The 17844-nt window shown below is 37.7% G+C and overlaps 1 protein-coding gene across 1 annotated transcript; it reads left to right on the top strand.

The window, feature by feature from the left end:
• The first annotated feature begins 539 nt into the window (after window positions 1-539).
• On the top strand, window positions 540-12793 carry syt8 (synaptotagmin VIII). The gene is made up of 9 exons (XM_074633448.1): window positions 540-839; window positions 4187-4378; window positions 5388-5557; window positions 6653-6748; window positions 7067-7234; window positions 8283-8450; window positions 8830-8947; window positions 10858-10991; window positions 11991-12793. Exons 2-9 carry the CDS (start codon window positions 4231-4233, stop codon window positions 12228-12230), a joined length of 1242 nt encoding a protein of 413 aa, XP_074489549.1. The 5' UTR covers window positions 540-839; window positions 4187-4230; the 3' UTR covers window positions 12231-12793.
• Window positions 12794-17844: the final 5051 nt, after the last annotated feature.

The following is a 17844-nucleotide window of genomic DNA, read 5'->3' on the forward strand; positions in this document are numbered from 1 at the left end:
CCCTCTAAAAAAACAAAATACCGGCCGGCGCCCGTCCTCATTTTCTGCATTGAAGTAACAAATGGACAAATAAATAAATAAATACACTTTTCACCGCTGTAACTCACGTTGTAGTGAAACTGACTAAACACCGTTAGGCCAACAATATCAGGGACCAATCGTTTATTTATATTATAATAAATACAGTTATTTATGAAAATTAAAATCTTAATTTTTGTCTTAAAACCCAATATGATGTCTGATGTGTGTTGCGGTTTATGGCGCTAGTAGGTTTAGGGTTCTGGGGGGTTGAACCCGAACCCTTAGAGCGGCGCCAGCGGCAGGGGAGATCTAAATCTGAATTTCGCCTAGACACGGCCCTTTACAAACATTCTTTAATTAGGGGCCTTAATGGTTAAAAACACAAAATCTTTGGATTGAAGGAAGCAGTTTCTGACTTTTATTCCTTTTCCTGGCCGCTGCATGACACATATCTGAATAACTGGTATTTTAACAGCAGCGACTCCACCTCTGTTTGAACTACTGACTACGTACAGTAGTGTGTGTGTGTGTGTGTGTGTGTGTGTGTGTGTGTGTGTGTGTGTGTGTGTGTGTGTGTGTGTGTATGTGTGTGTATGTGTGTGTGTGTGTGTGTGTGTGTGTGTGTGTGTGTGTGTGCATGTGTGTGTGTGTGTTCAGCAGGTGTGGTGGCTGCTGCAGTTTGAAGTCGACACTAACAGAGTTGAAGATGGATGACTGAAGTTCAGCGGGACAGAAAAGAAAAACAGATTCAACAGCCGACTGAACAAAAGGAGAAGAAATGAGATTTAAATAAAGCTTGTGGACATCGTTACACTCAGGTACTGTTTCACTGCTGGTTCTGGTTCTGGTTCTGGTTCTGTGTCTACCGTCGTTTTACACTTTGTTCATGTGAACTGTCTCTGGTTGTTTGAACTGCAGCCGCTTCTCTTGTTTGTGGTTAAATCCCAAAAACCACAACCGACACTTTCACTGTTTGCAACTTCACTCGTTTGTCTGGTTTTCTTTGTTGCTTTGTTTTGTCCCATTTTTCATCTCTTCTTCCCTTCATTTTCCCATCATCCCTTTCTTTCATGTTTCAGCATTTATTGTTTTAGTCCTTTTTTTGTTTCCTTCCCTATTTACCTCTTTCTTCTCATCTTCCACCTCTTTTTTTCCATTTTTTCCTCCACTTTACCCCTTTTTTTTTGTTTCTTTCTTCTTTCCTTTCCTTTAGCAGCAGGGCCGGCTTAAGGCATAGGCCATATAGGCGGTTGCCTGGGGCGCCACCTTCTGGGGGTCGCTGGTCACCCTCAAAAAAAATTATTTATTAATTCATTAATTAATAATATTATATTTTTTTAAAAATGCCGGTGGGCTGCTTCCACATTTTTTGCATTGAGGTAACAAATGAACAAAGCAATAAATGCAGAAACTTTTCACCCCTTAACTCTTTTTCTCTCACTTTTTAGTCTGCTGGCCGTACTTATTTGTTAATAAAAGTGTAAATTGTAGTGAAACTAACTAAACGCTTTTAAGCCAACAATATCAATTGTTTATTTATATTATAATAAATACAATTATTTATGAAAATAAATATACTGTATATATACATTTTTGTCTTAAAACCAATGTGATGTCTGATGTGTGTCGTGGTTTATGGGGCGAGGGTTAGGCTTCTGAGGGGTTGAACCGTAACCCTAGAGCGGTGTTAGGGTGCCAACTCGCCGCCGCCATAGGGGGGGTCTAAATCCAAATTTTGCAGAGGGCACCAAAAGGGCTAGAGCCGGCCCTGTTTAGTCCTTTTACATCATGACCTTTCTGCTCAGTGCTCATTTTGCTGTTTGTTATTTACTCTTGTACTCAGGGCCGGCTCTAGCCCTTTAGGTCAAATGGTATCGAAACAAAGAGACGAAACTCTGGTGCTTTTTTGACAACAGAGTTTCGTCACTTTATGCTCCTCTGAGAAGCAGCCGGGCAAGAAGTTAAATAAATAAGTAGTAAATAGTTATAATAGTATGCATATTTATAATATTTGTATTGTTCAACACGGGCAATTTATGTAGAAACATTAAATATGACAATAGAATAGAAATAATTTAGTTTTACTTTTGTACGGCTCTTTGTAGGCGGACATTTTTCTGGCGTCCGGTAGTCGCTTTCAGTCCAAAATGGCGGAAGCGTAGCTCTGCTGCTGGGCGCTGATGTTACAATGAAACGAACAATTGACTTTACCTTCTTAACAATATACGTTGTTTGCCTCTAATGGCGGCGGGGGGTTCAACCCTAACACTAGACCCATAAACCGAAACACACATCAGACATCACAATGGCTTTAAGACAAAAATTAAGATTTTATTTACATAAATAACTATATTTATACTAATATAAATAAACAGTAGGTTCCTGATATTGTTGGTGTTTAGTCAGTTTCACTACTATTTACACTTTTATTAACAAGCAGATATTAGTATATTTTGATGATGATACTTTTGTACTACTTTTTTGACTGCAGGACTTTTACTTAACAAGTTATTTATAGACTGTAGTATTACTACTTTTACTAAAGTAAAAGATGTGCGTACTTCTTCCACCTCTGTCACGTTTCCAGTTTAAGTTGTTTGGACTCTGTTGTTGATGTGTTTTCCTGCTGATTACAGTGAAAACTGCCTGGATGGAGATGGAGGGAGGAGACGTTTCCTCTCTCTGATCAGTTTGTTGTTTTTTAGAAAAGGTCTGTGTTAGACGTCACCTCCTTCCTCTGCATTCGTTCTCCAACACGACTCCCTTTTTATTCAGAAACACTTCAGCCGGCGAGTAGAGACGTCGACATTTCTGTCAAACTCATCATTAGTGAGTAAAAAGTTTCCAGCTGTTATTCATGAGACGCTGAGTGGGTGTTTAGTCGTAGAGTACTCGATGTAGACTGTGATTAATGGCTGATGAAGGCTTCCTATCTGTCAGTGTTTGGGAAACACAGATGTTACCGTTTTTATTCAACTCTGGTGAACTTTGACAGGCAAATTTGCACTGTAGACCAACTGTCTAAAAACAGAGGACGCTACCGTAGCTTATTAAGTGTGTGGCACCATATCGTTTTATCTATAGACTGTATATAAAGATGGATTTATATTTGGAGCCAGAGTCTGCACTGTAGTGATGGGGGGAGGAGGGGGTTGGAGTCGCGGTATTGAGGTCACCCGCCCGAACCAACCACGAGCTGAACACAGCCGTAGCTTGACAGCGAGAGAAACTCACAGACAATCTGTGTGAATTTATTGTCCCATTAGCGACCGAGCTAAGCCAACGAGCTAACAGGTTTGCTAACTGGCTGCTAATGAATATCACTTGGTGTTGTGACCGCCTTCAGTCTTCAAACATATGTTGAACTGGGGACTTGGAGCTGAGGGAGTTTAACATGCAAGAAAGGTTTAATAAGAGGTGCCATCAGGTGCATTGTGGGAAATGTAGGATCCAGTGTTTTTAGAGCTTGAGCCATGCTAGGTACTAAAAGTCAGGATATCTAAACCTCTGCTGCTTCGATTTTGACCGTTCTTGTTTTAATCTGTCTCTTGTGGGTCCCTTGACTTTATGGAAGTGTAATATTACATCACTGGGACACTCCTTTAAAACATGTGCCTTGCTCAAAACTATGCAAACTATGTGTTGTAAATGTAGAAAGAAGCATTAACGTTTCTCCTCAGAAACTGACTTTAGTAACGAGCGTTGGAAGAAATCTGACAGAATTTTTTTTTTTGAGAAAGGGAGGAATTATTTTTTAAAACTGAGGACATTTTGTCCAGACTTGGTTTTAGGGTTAAGGTTAGTGTCAGGCCAGGTAGTAGCCTACAGGTAGTACTGCTGTAGAGGTATTTCTTCCAGTGCTGTTGACTTAATCAAATGGATTCCTCAGGCTGGTAACAGTATTGTTGAAGCTTTGTTGTTGTTATCAGAGAGTGAATCAGACTGAGGGTTAATGTGCTGCTGCTGTTTGTTCATGGTGGCGGCCTGAAGGTGGAGTTTCCACTCTGTCATGTCAGCAGGGTTTGACGATGTTTGTTTGATTTTATACGTCACTGTTGTTAGGAAGTGGTGGAAAGTAACTGTACTGTACTTAAAGTATCTAAACGTGCTCACGGCACAATTCAATTAGAGACCAGACTGAAACTCTTTTCTCTTTCTTCCACAGCTCTTCTCTTCATCTTCCTCCTCCTCCTCCTCCTCATCATCATCATGCCTGCCATCCACCCATCACTAAATTCATCTCATCCCTTCATCACCCCCCTGCCAGTGACCGACTCCCCCTACACTAACTCCACCGTCAACCCCGCCGCCGCCGCCGCTGCCCACTTCGTCAACGACATTCTCGACAAGATCCCCTGTGAGTCTCCAGACTGCAGCTTCACATAAAGTTTACCCCAAAATCAGAGTACTGAGATCTTTTACTTAAGTAGAAGTAATCCAAAATACTCTGAGTTCTACATTTAATATTATATTTAAGTAAAAGTACAGAAATATTATCAGAAAAACTGTGCTTAAAGTATCAAAAGTAAAAGTGTTTGTGTGGTAAAATGTGCTCATTTTAGAGTGGTCTTTTATTGTGACCAGCCCACACCTGTGTAATAATGATGCTGTTTAATCAGCATCTTTATATGTCACACCTGTCAGGTGGATGGATGATCTTGAAAAAGGAGAAATGCTCATTAATGCAGATTTAAACAAATCTGTGAACACAATTTGAGAGAGAAATAAGCCTTTTGTCTTAGATCTTTTATTTCAACCGTAGCGAAGACAAAAGTGTTGCTTTTATATTTTTAGTTCAGTGTAGTTTAGTCCAGTCGGCCCCATTTAAAGGGTCACCACATAATGAGGGGTTGTGAGATGATTAATGGAGAAAGAAGACAAAACTAAGTTCTGATACACAAATCAGTTTTTATTTTATTTTTTGCACTTTAATCTTTTATTTTTTTGTGAAATATTGGATAATTTTACCTCTTTGGTTTTGTAAAAAGTAGGGCTGCCAAAGTTAACGTGATGAGAGTGTACCTACTGATAAGTTGATTTACCTAAAAAAAAAAAGATCCTCTGATTTACAGACGTCTCTTTATACATCCATGACCACAGACTCATTGTTGTTTTCAGTCCAAAATGGCGGCAGCGCTACCGCAGCGCCATCTAGCGACAGAGTTTCGTCTCTTTGCTTCTCTACTGTTTGATGTTAGGAAGGGATCTCTTAATGTCCAGTGTGAACGGGACGAATGATTTACAGTTTTAATGTTCGTATGGGACCTGACATGAAAACATGTGAGCCTATATCCTGTAATATTGAAGTTAACATTATTGTTCATTCAACATATCTCGCTAACCGTCTACCATCTCGTCTCCCGCAGTGCCTCGATGGGCGATCTACCTCATCTTTGTGGCCGGCGCTCTGCTGATTCTGCTCTGCTGTCTTTGTATCTGCATCAAGTGCTGCTGCAAAGGGAAGAAGAAGAAGCAGAAGAAGAACAATGAGAATATCAATCTGAAAGGAGCGAATGGAAAAACCACCACAGCCCTGGTGAGTGGCGGCGCCCTCTGGAGGGGAATCTGATTCTCTCTGATAATACGTTCAGCAACAGCAGCGGTTTCACTAGTTTAACTATTGCAACGTATCCTCATACAACGGTCCGTATGATATCTTACAAAAATTACTTAGTTAGGTTGAGGAAATGTTTGTGATTTGGGCTAAAAAGGATCTATGATGCTCATTTCAGCTTCATACTTGTATTTTTGGTTTATAGTAGAACATCTTTACATGCTTTAATGTTCAAAAAATGCTTTATTTTTTCATACCAGCTGTGCCGCAGCACCTCTTTTCACCTTCTGTATGAAACACTGTTTGCCCTCAACTAGCTTTGTTTGAGGGCGTGCCAAACTAGCCGTTATGCAAATATGTTACTTGGTGACATCACCACGTTACAGTAGGAAAAGGCGGGACTGCAAGCAAGGCGTTTCAGGCAGTTCAGGAGCAGTGTTTCTATGGGGGAGAGTAACTCTTGACTTTGGGTTGTGTAACTTTGTAGACCTTTTACGTGCACAAAAAAAAACTATATAACGAACTAAAGGACAGGGAAAAAGCACAAAAGCACAATAGGTCCTCTTTAAATTAACTATGGAAGTGCTGTAACTTAAGTATAGAAGTTACGTGACATAAATCAACATTGACTTCTGGTTTTACATGGAACACGAACAGCGGTCTCCTGGGTAAAAGTCCAGTGTATTTTGACCCACCCATCCACCCCAACCTCCTCACTAACCCACTCATGGCGTTATCGGAGCAAGTGATGTAGTATTAACAGAGTGAGAGTCCGTTCAGGGCGAGGTGGAGAGTGATTGTGTGTAGCCATCCTTCCGCAAGTTTAATGTATACACTGCCCTATTGTCAAGGGTGCGTTAGATATGTGTTACAGCAGGTGCAGTATTTCATGAGTCTGAAGGCTTCGCTTCAATTATGAAATTGTTAACTGGTGATCAGAAATACTAAAGTCGGTACCAGCAGTAACTCAGATAACTCCTGCTGTGGTTTGTTGAGTTACTTTTAAGTATATTACATTTGTTTTGTCCCTAGTTTATTATTGTCTATTAAAAATGAGAGCTGATGTGTTTCCTGCAGGTTCAGCCAGATGTGACAGATGTGGACTACGGTTCGGCCAAGAAGCAGAGAGGAAAGCTGCTCTACTCTCTGGACTACAACACCGCTCAGTCTGAGGTGATTAAAACCAGCTGTTTACAATGCAGTATCCGACCACAGAGCCTCCACTATAAGACACTGATTTATCAATGCACTCCTACAACATTGTCTGACTCGTGATGGACAGATTAAAACAAACAGGGTCAAAATCGATGCAGCAGAAGTAGAGATATCTTAATTTTTATTCCACACATTCTTCTCTCTTGGCGCCTACATTACCCACAAGTTTTATATTACTTTGATCACACATGCAGCAGTGATGTGTAGTCCCCCTCAAACTCCCGGTGTAACTAAAGGTCAGTCTCTATCTGTCTGTTTCCTGTCTGTCTGTTACAGCTCACAGTCGGGATCAAAAAAGCCGACGGCCTGAAGGCCATGGACCTGGGAGGAAGCTCGGACCCGTACGTCAAAGTCTACACCTGCCCCGACAAATCCAAAACCTTTGAGACCAAAGTGTTGAGAAACACGCTGAACCCCGTCTTCAACGAGCAATTCAAATTCCAGGTACGAGGTGGTCGTGGGAAGAATCTGCAGGTCTTGAATCAGAATCAGGTTTATTGCCAAGTTGGTTCTTACATACAAGGCCTCGGTGTTTTGGTGCATAACTACGACGGCGTTTTACGGCCATTGTAGGTGAAAGAAAAAAATTATAGAGCCGGGGTGGTGGATAATATTAAGAGAAAAAACGTTCTGATATTAAAGTTGTAAATTTACAAGACACAATATGGGTATAGTATAATTACACTGCAGGCATAATGCATGGCAAGTGTTGGCGTCAGTGGTGTGATTAGCTTCGTCCAACTCAATTGCAAAGCAAAACAAAACAAAAAATCTTTTTTTCTCGTAAATTTTCGACTCTATAACCTCAGAGAATCTTTTTACTTTTTTTCTCGTAATTTTTTTTTTCTTTCTCTTAAGTGTACCCCTTTAAACTGAAGTAGGCGAGATTGGAGCAAATATGATTAAAAAAAGTTGTTTTTATAAAGCGGTTGCTATATCGTGACAGTAGTACATAAAACAGGTATCCTAAAAAAAATCATGTGCCTCTGTGTCCTCCGGTGCTCCTAACGTCATCTGCAAGATTTCCCAGACCGGAGGAAAACAAGCAGTAAGAGCTGATCTGAGGGCTGCGCTGATCAAATATGAATCAATATTATGTTACGTTAATGCCTATTTCTCGCATCAAATGTTTTCAGAACTTTAATCTCAGAGAATATCCAAGTTTTTGTCTCGTAAATTTACAATTTAATCTCGTATATTCTGAGGATTTTATTTGGAATAAACACTGGTTCCCTAATGTTTTTTTTTTCTACAATGGCCCTAATATGCAGTCGTACATAACAATAAATATAGTAAGAGGATGAATGGATGTGCAAATGTCAAGTATAAAGTATAAGAATATGTGCAATGTGCAAAGATAATAATGAAACGTCAGATGTGAAAAGTTTTGCACTGAATTAATTTCCCTCAAAACAAAAATGTCTTAAAAGATTTTTTAAAAAGTCTTAAATTTAAGGTGTCTTGTGTCTAACTTGTTAAATCTTTTTCTCAGATATCCAAGTCTTCCCTCCTGAAGTCGACGGCGGTGATGCAGGTTTACGACTTCAACAGATTCTCCAAACACAACATCATCGGTGAGCTCAGGATGCAGCTCGGCAACCACGACTGGAACCACGTCATCGAGGAGTGGCAGGACCTCGCCGAGCCCGCCAAGTTTGAGGTTTCCTTTGTCGTTGGTTTCTTTATCACACTCACATGGTGGTTACAGCTGTTAGAAAGATGTTTAGTTGTCCATTTTTCACAACATAGGTCTTATTTTTGTAGTGTGGACCATCCCTCCTATAGCCCTGCAGGCTGATAGAGGAAACCCAGAAAGTCAGAAAGAAGGTATCATTTTTTAGTTTAGGTTACAACCTGTTCACACACAGGCAATGAAAAACTATTAAAAAACATTTATACGTGTAAAAACTTATATACAGTCCCTTTAAATACATATGCGGAAATACATTCTTTTTGATTTTCTACAATTTCCAACACAAAAACAGCACCATAGAAGAAGAATTACCTGAATTGTTTGCTGATCTTTCTGTGTGCTGCAGGAGGAAAACCTGGGCGAGATCTGCTTCTCTCTGCGTTACGTTCCCACCGCCGGCAAACTGACCGTGGTGATGCTGGAGGCCAAAAACCTGAAGAGCATGGACGCCGCAGGAACCTCAGGTCAGACTAAGACAAGATCTCATACTGAAATCATTCACTTCTCCAAAAGATCTCCCCACGGTCTTAGGTTAAGTTAGGTTAGGGTAGGTTAGGTTGGTTAGGTCAGGTCAGGTCTAGTAGTCGAGTAGTCTCGCATAGCCAGACTTAAAGAAAGTGATGCTGGTGACAGTGACTAGCATGGCTCCCTAACGTTAGCTTGAGTGTGAGGCTGCTGCAGTAATACAGTCATACGTTAAAGTTACAGCAGCATCAGACTGTCGTCTCCAACTAAATCTCAGCCTATAGATCAAACAGGTGGCTATTAACACGTTGGCTATTCTCAGACAACACTTAGCCTAACGGGATTCAATCAGATATGTAGAGATGTCTGAATGAGCAACTTCCTCCACTGTTGGACGGGGTAAGACTGAAGGGACATGGCGACGATCAACCTTCATTTATTAAGGTGTCGCCAACGCTCAGGTTCAGGCAAGATCACAAAATAATTATTATACGTGTGTATAAACGAACTTGTCGAAATTACAAGCCAAACATACGTCAGATTACATTGAAGTCAATGAGATCTTCAGTTTTCTTTTCTTGGGGGCGTGGCCTTGACTTTTTTGTGAAGTACCCGTATGTGCCGCTCTGATGTACTATGGGCCCAGTGAATACAGAAGATCGGCGGAAGATCCGGATAATTTTAACACTCGGAAGTTGAGCCATTTCGGCTCCATGCGCCACTGAGCAACTCTCATAGGAATGAACGGGGCCCCGCCTCCAACACTGTATCCAATTCTCGTTATACATCCATGCGGTGCCCTTGCAAAATAGATAGCGCAGATAGCGGAAGGGGAGGAGATATTGTAGCTCGCTATAGAGCCTCAAATCACAGTTTGTCATCTCATATGTATGTGATATCTGGATTCTGGCACCCAACAACACAGCAAGATGACATTTTAGATGTGTAACTTTAGTCCACTGCTCAGAGGTGATTAATCGTGACGTAACCATGATGTCGGCTTTAAAAGGGTCAATTTCAAATGTAAATAATACATTCGGTGTCTGAATTTTTTTTTTTTTATCTTTGTTAAAATAGTTATTATTGAAGGAAAGAAGAAAAACAACAATTTAACAGCTGATTCATAACTTTTCAACACATTTATGTTTAAAAGTCCAAGGTTTGTTGTGTTTTCTAGAGGTTTGGTGAGCATTGATAATGCAGTCTGAGTGGTTGATGTGTTTCCTTCTTTTGTTCAGTTGTTGAGTAAATATAACATTACAGTCTTCTATAGCTGAAGCTCAGTGCACCAAACTAGACAACATCATTGTTAGTTTGTAGGCAGAAGTCCTCAGTGCCAAACCAGGTAATTATTTAACTAGCCACCACTGGCTGACTTTATTGTCCTAAATCATGATATTTTATTGTGGAATCCAGGGAACATCAATCAATACCAATGATGTTGGGCTGTTTTAATAAGATATCTAAAAAATAAATTTTAATAAATAATGTTTTTTTTTTTAATTGTGGAAGTCAGGGAATATCAATCAAACTGGTGCTGGTTTATTAATTTTAAATAATTTTCATTTCTGCTGTGGGTCACAACACATTGAACTGTCTGGTGGATAAAAAGTTTTTTTTATTTTCCAATAAACAGATTTCACTTAAATTTAGAAGAAGGGTTGGCCATGGACCAAAGAATAATGATTAGGTTTCGGTGTAAATCCAAATTAAATATAATTTTTTTTTTTTTTTTTTATCCATTACACATTTTTTTTAAATATGTATTTTCTTGTTTTTTTTCATTTTAGTTACAGACAATTTTACTCCTGAGAGAAGTAAAGACATATTTCATCTTTTTGAACAAATTTCTCTTCATTTCCACTTTTTATGCCTGAGTTTAACAAGCGCTTTGTGTTTGTACATGTAGATCCTTATGTGAAGATACAGCTGGCTCTGGACAAGAGAAAGTGGAAGAAGAAGAAGACATCTGTTAAAAAGAGGACGCTGAACCCGTATTACAACGAGTCCTTCACCTTCAACGTGTCCTTTGAACAAATCCAGGTGAGTGGCACCAGAAATACAACCTGACAGATGCAGGATTTAATAATATTTGTTTTGATCTCAAATATATTAATATTTTAACACATTACATAACCAAACATTTTTAATAAGGATCTATTTAATGAAGAGACTCATTCTTGACAAATCTCCCTTTATGGTACATTGTGAACAGATAATAAATGTGTGATTAATTTGCAATTAATAACGATTAAGTATGGACAATCATACGATTAATTGCAATTCAATATTTTAATCGATTGACAGCCCTACTTTTAAATTATTTATTTTTTTACAATCCATTCATTTATCCATTTACACATTACGCCCTTAAAATACTCCATTATTAGTCCTGTAAATAATGTTTCAATTAAGGTGGAAATTTCAGAGGTTCACCCCATAGTTGAGGTTACTTAACGGATAAATTAGTGGACTATAATATATTCAGTGGGCTTGAATGGATTATCTACATGTTTAAGGATTTGACCAAATAGAATAAATATACACCTTTTTAAGATATTATTTATGTGGGTTTTTTTTTCACAATTTTACTGGGTTTTACCTCTTTAAAAGCTCTTCAGCATGGAAATAATCCATTAAAACCTTCTTGTTATAACTGATGAATTCATCCTAATACCGTGAATCTGCATCTTAATTTTACTCTGTAAAAATGATTTTATTCATATAGATATTTCATTAAAAATACCTTAATGTGTCACAGTCCATTTTTTCATTATCTCCTTAAAATCCCCTTAAAAATACCTCAAATTACATAATTTTTTTATTGGGAAATTCATTGAATTTTAAGGTAATTTTCAGTTTCACAGTGAGCGAAGTGAAACCAAAGGCTGTCAGGAAGGAAGGAAGAACATGTAAAAAAATATATATTAATAAGAATTTGTAATAAATGTTATAAAACCCAAACAGTTTGGTCCTTTTAACGCCGCTGTTTGAGTGATTCTTAAATTAAACGAGACCAAAGACTCCTGCTGTCGTCCACAGAGGGTGAACCTGGTGATCTCCATGTGGGACCACGACGCCATGACCCGAAACGACACCATGGGGAAGATCTTCCTGGGCTGCGACGCCGCGGGGAACCAGCTGAGGCACTGGGCCGACATGTTGTCCAACCCGCGGCGGCCGGTCGCTCAGTGGCACAACCTGCTGACGGCCGAGCAGGTCAACTCCACCCTGACCCTGAAGAAGAAGTTGATCCCCCTCCAAGACAAACTGCGGTTCTGATGGGGGTCAGGAGATTAAATACTGATCATCTCTGCTGCTCCTCTTAAATATATCTGACTGATTACTTTCTATTTTACCTTTAAGATTAACAATTATATTTTAGTATTCAATTTAATTTATGAATCACATTTTAATTACAAACTTGAGCACTTTCTGTATGAATTGTATCATACAAAACCAATTTCATCCCTCAAACTTATGATAATATTCTAAAGTTTGCTGTAATATGTATTAAACATATCTCACGTCTACGTGTTTAAGATCAGGATATCTTCAATCAGATCATTGAAAACTTTATGGAAAGTTATTCATTCAAAGTGACGACTGTTTGTGTAGGATTTGAAAATTCTATTATTTTCTAGTCACAACTTAAATATTAAAAAACTTTTTTCGATGTTAAATCATTTCTAGCTTTGAGACTCAAAAAAACATTTTATAATCAAATGAAATCCCCTCTCTATCTCTTCAAGTTCAAGATTATTTCTCATTCCCACTGTTAAAGGAAATACTGTTAAATAGAAATGTCATGTCTTCAGGATGAGAGTGTAAAAACCAACAAAACACACAAAGCTGACGTCTGCAGGACATTTTTATCAGCTGCACACAGGATGCCGGGTTAAAAAGAAATATCAGTGATACTGAAACGCCCTCGTGTGGACAAAGGAAAGAGGTGGATCAGTTTAACTCGTAGACAATAAACAAAAACAACAATAAATAATATAATAAAATGTTGAAAATCGATAAATAAAAGTCAATAGAATAGAATGAAATAATAAAAAACAAAAACAATGATTAAAGCTTAAAAACTAAAACATTACTCCAATTTCACAATCAGATTAAAAAGATAAGATCTTTAATTTCCTTTTAAAAATACAGAGCGAGCTCATCATTCTAATATCCAGAGGCAGTTTACTTGTTGAAAACATGTGGTGGAGGAAGTAGTCTTCAGTAAAAGTACTAATACCACACTATAAATACTCTGTTACAGTAAAAGTGTTCCTTCAGTAAAACTATGTCAATAAAATCAGTAAAATGTAGTTAAAGTATTAAACTGTGACTGTTGTACTATTATAAATTCTATCATTAGATTATTATTAATGTAAAAGCCGGATTTAGTTGGTTGCGCTGGAGCTCATTTTGAACTATTAACTAATGATTATTTTCATTATGGATTAATCTGCTGATTATTTTCTCCATTAATCGATTGATTGGTTTGTAAAAATAGTGAAAAAAGTCACAATGACCCAGAGACCAAAGTCACACCTTCACTATGTTTGTTTAGTCCAAACCTCAAAATCATTACTAATACATTAACATTATTACTAATACATTAACATTATTACTTAACATTAACATAATTAAATCTGAAATCAAACGGTTTTACATAAAAAAAAAAAAAATAATGAAAGAAATAAACAACTAACAAAATATTCAGCTAATTGATTGATCCACTTTCTTGTATAAACTGCTGGTAATAAACTGGTAGTTTAATCTGTAAAGTAACTAAAATGATCAAATAAATGCAGTGCAGTAAAAAGTAGAATATAAGTACCCTTAAATATGTACTTACGTAAAGTACTTGAGTACTTTCCATCACAAGGATATCTCCACCTCTGCTGCTTCAATTATAATATTTAATATTTTCATCATGAAAGCTAGAAACACATAATCATTTCAGTTTTGTGGTTGTCAGAAGAAATATTTGGACTTGAGTCATTTTAAACTTTTAAAGTTTAAACATGAAACGTGAAACATCAACATGTGCTGCTGGTTAAATCAATCTGTTTTTTGCTCTGCGTTCACTCGTCTTTCCCCCGATAGATGAAGGATTTAAATTTAGTCTGGAGACCAATCAAGCTGAGTTCAGCAGGTGTGTCTTCCTGCTGCTTCAGGCCTCCAGAGATCCGACTCATTAAACCCTGAGCTCAGGAGGAAACTTTGATTTTTACTGTCGGCACCTGATGCTGACATGTCATCTCATTCCACCTGGAGGAGGAAATAAACGTGTTAAGAGGAGGCAGAATACTTCAAACTTGTTGCTGTATTTTCACCTGGAATTTGATTTTTTTTATGCCACACCCTGTGGATGCTTTCCCTCCTTGAAATTAGAAATAAATTTAATACAATGGGACAATGTTAAATAACATAATAATATAAAATTAGAGATTTTTTTTTATTTACTCTGGGGTAAAAAAAAATCTCTATTAGCAGATACACAACTGTATGTCTGAAATAATCTAAGTTATGTCAATCAGTTATATACATGTATTTGTCTCCCTACATTTATAATATCATTAAAAAATAACTCAAGTGAAAGAGACTATAAATACTCTGTTACAAGTAAAATACCTGCATTCAATATTTTACTGAAGTAAAAGTACAAATGTACTAGCATCAAAATATACTTAAAGTACCAAAAGTAAAAGTACTCATTATGCAGAATGGCCTATTATAATTATTGATGCATTAATGTGTTCATCACTTTAATGTTGCAGCTGGTAAAGATGGAGCTCATTTGAATCATGGTAGTTTGTGAATAAATAAAATAAAGTTTGATCTTAACCTAATAAGGAATATAATAAGGAATATAAAAATAAGGAATTTACATTGGTGTTTAGGTGCATATAATAAACATATTATGAGGAAATAAAAATAAAATCAAACTACTGCAAAAGTCAAGAAACATAAATATAGAACAATTAAAAATCTGAAATAATACTAATACTTTTTTGCAGGAGGTGAAAAAAATCTAAATAATAATTATATTTATTATATAATATTTATGTATATATATGTGTATATATATATATATATGTGTGTGTGTGTGTGTATTATATTTATTTGTTGAATATATTTTGTATTATTAATCTGAATCTGCAAAGTAACTAAACTTCATCGCATTAATGTAGTGCAGTAAAAAGTACATTATTTCCCTCTGAGATGTAGTGGAGTAGAAATATAAATTAGCAGAAAATGGAAATAATAATAACAACTTTATTTATATAGCACCTTTAAAAAAAAAACGTTCACAAAGTGCTTTGACAAATAAAGCAAATAAAAGCAGGATATGAGACATTATGACACCAGAAAGCCAAACAAAACTAAGGTAAAATGTAAACACCAATAAAACAGTACGATAGATATAAACAATAACAAAAAATACATAAATTAAATTTAAAAAAAATTAAATAAAAAAAAAATTAAAACAGAAAAAGATGATAAAAGGATGACATCACATAAAAGCAAGTCTATAAAAATGTGTTATAAAAAGTTATTTAAAAGAGATTACTGATTGTAATATTCAAGTAAAGAACAAGTAACTCAAAATTGTACTTAAATACAATACTTTCCACCACTGCTGTTGATTTAAGTGTAACGACATCATCTTCCCTCTGGCGCCACCTTCAGGATAAACTCTATTTTCATGCTACTGGCGATAAAGAGAAAAGAAAAGTTTTCTTTTCATACTTTAACTTCCTGCTGTGTGCTGATTATTTACCGATCATTGCTCTTTCTTTCAGTGTGGTGATGCTCCGTTTACCTCAAGCAGGTGTTTGTCAGAGTCAGAGTGAGATTTAAAGGTCACATATTATGCAAAATGCACTTTTCCATGTCTTTTAAACATCAATATCTGTCCCCAGTGTGTCTACAGGCCACCATAGTATCATAAAAGACCATCCTCTATCTTTTTCTCCTCCTCCGTTTGTCCGGAAATGGGTGCAGAAATAAAAATTCGCTTTTTTCCTAGTCTTCTGACGTCATTAGGCAGAAATGCAAGCCATATATGGCTTTCCTGTTTCCAGTGAAACAGAACAGCACCCCCCTCACCCCATACCCCGGCTTGGTAACCCCGCCCACGGAGTAGCCGGCTCAGCAAGCTGCGTCCGCCATTGTTATTTCGACTGTTTACTAGTAAACATGCTGAAAGGAAAACCCGCTTGTTCTGTTGTTGGCTGCAATACTCCACACAAAAGCTTGCACCATGTACCCACTTCGGATCCTCTGAAGACCCAGTGGATGGACTTTATTTTACAGTTAGTCTGCAATAACCAGCAGAACAGGCTTCATGTACTCCCATCATCTAAATATAACATGTTCATTCACAAAGGCTTTATGTAATTACACTGTTTAAACAGATGATATTTATATATTATATATATTTGATGTCATGCATGTAGCAGATTACAGGTAGTAAATAGTGACTTGTAAGCAACACAACACATTTCTGTTTCACAGTCAAACTTTATTTGAGTAGACAGATGACAATATTAATTATTCACAGCATTTGTAATCATCCCACCTGTTAGTTAGTTAAGTTAACATGGTACAGGAGAAAGTCTTCAGCTCTGGTAAACTATGGTAAGCTAAGCTCCGGTGGTCTGTAGTCATGGTAACACAGAGACAGCTACTACTGTAAATAATATACCATTACTCTGATCTTCCATACATTTATCTTTTAGCAGAAATAATGAACTGACTACTGTTTCACATCTTCTATTTTCCACCCTGATGGTCGCTGTTTTTTTTTTGTTTTTTTTAAAGTTATATTTTTGGGGGCATTTTTTAATTTTTTTTTTTTATTGACAGGACAGTGGATAGAGTCTTGGAAAGGGGGGAGAGAGAGTGGATGCAAAAGGGCCACAGGCCGGATTCGAACCCGGGCCGCCGCGGTCAGGACCAAGCCTTGTTACATGGGCGCCCGCTCTACCAACTGAGCTAACCGTGTCATAGCGGTAGCATGTAGCTAACCCATTAGCATGTAGCTACATGCTAACGGGCTAACCCGTTAGCATGTAGCTACATGCTAACGGGTTAGCTACATGCTACCGGGTTAGCTTTGTATCTCCATGTAAACAGAGCCATCTGCTTTCAGCTGTCTGCTCTCCTCTGGGATGATTCTGTCGGTCATTTCTCACAGATGGATCTGTAAAGACAGACGTAAAACAGAGTGTATGTTTACGGTTTACAGAGTTGATGCATGAGGTAAACACTGAGCTAACTAACAGAGATATAAACAGCATTATTTACCTGAGAGAAACCGTCAGGAAAACCTGGAATCTGGACCGCAGATGTTCATCATGTGTCGCCGATTTCTGATCAGATTCCTCCGGTAACGTGCGCTGGGTGAAGTTTCTGGTTTATAAACTTTAAAGTGGTTTATAAACTTTATTCTAGCTGCTATCTCTCCACTCGTCTCTCTGAGAGAGAGAGAGAGAGCTTCTCCGGGAGGGTGGGGGAGGGTGACGCTGTTGTTGAGGACGTTTGATTGACAGAAAACGCTGACCAATCAGAGCAGAGTGGGAGGAGACAGAGGCTACAGACACAGAAATCAGCACTTTTGGAAATGGGCTGAAACAGAGGTTATAGAGACATGCTGGAATGCATGATCTGATTGTTTTTTTGAAAAAAAAACTTCAGAGACATGGTTTGGAGGTGTCTGAGACCTATAATAACTAGTTTAAATGGAGTATAATATGTGACCTTTAAAGGAGGCAGCAGGTCAGTGAAGGTCCAACAGATCCAGCAGTGAGGAGCTCAAGAGCTCTCTCTGAAATGCAAATGTCCCACCCATCCATTCAGCTCTGATACAACACGTTACACCATTTATTACTTC

This window comes from Sebastes fasciatus, chromosome 4 (genome assembly GCF_043250625.1).
Source record: "Sebastes fasciatus isolate fSebFas1 chromosome 4, fSebFas1.pri, whole genome shotgun sequence".
Taxonomy (NCBI): domain Eukaryota; kingdom Metazoa; phylum Chordata; class Actinopteri; order Perciformes; family Sebastidae; genus Sebastes; species Sebastes fasciatus.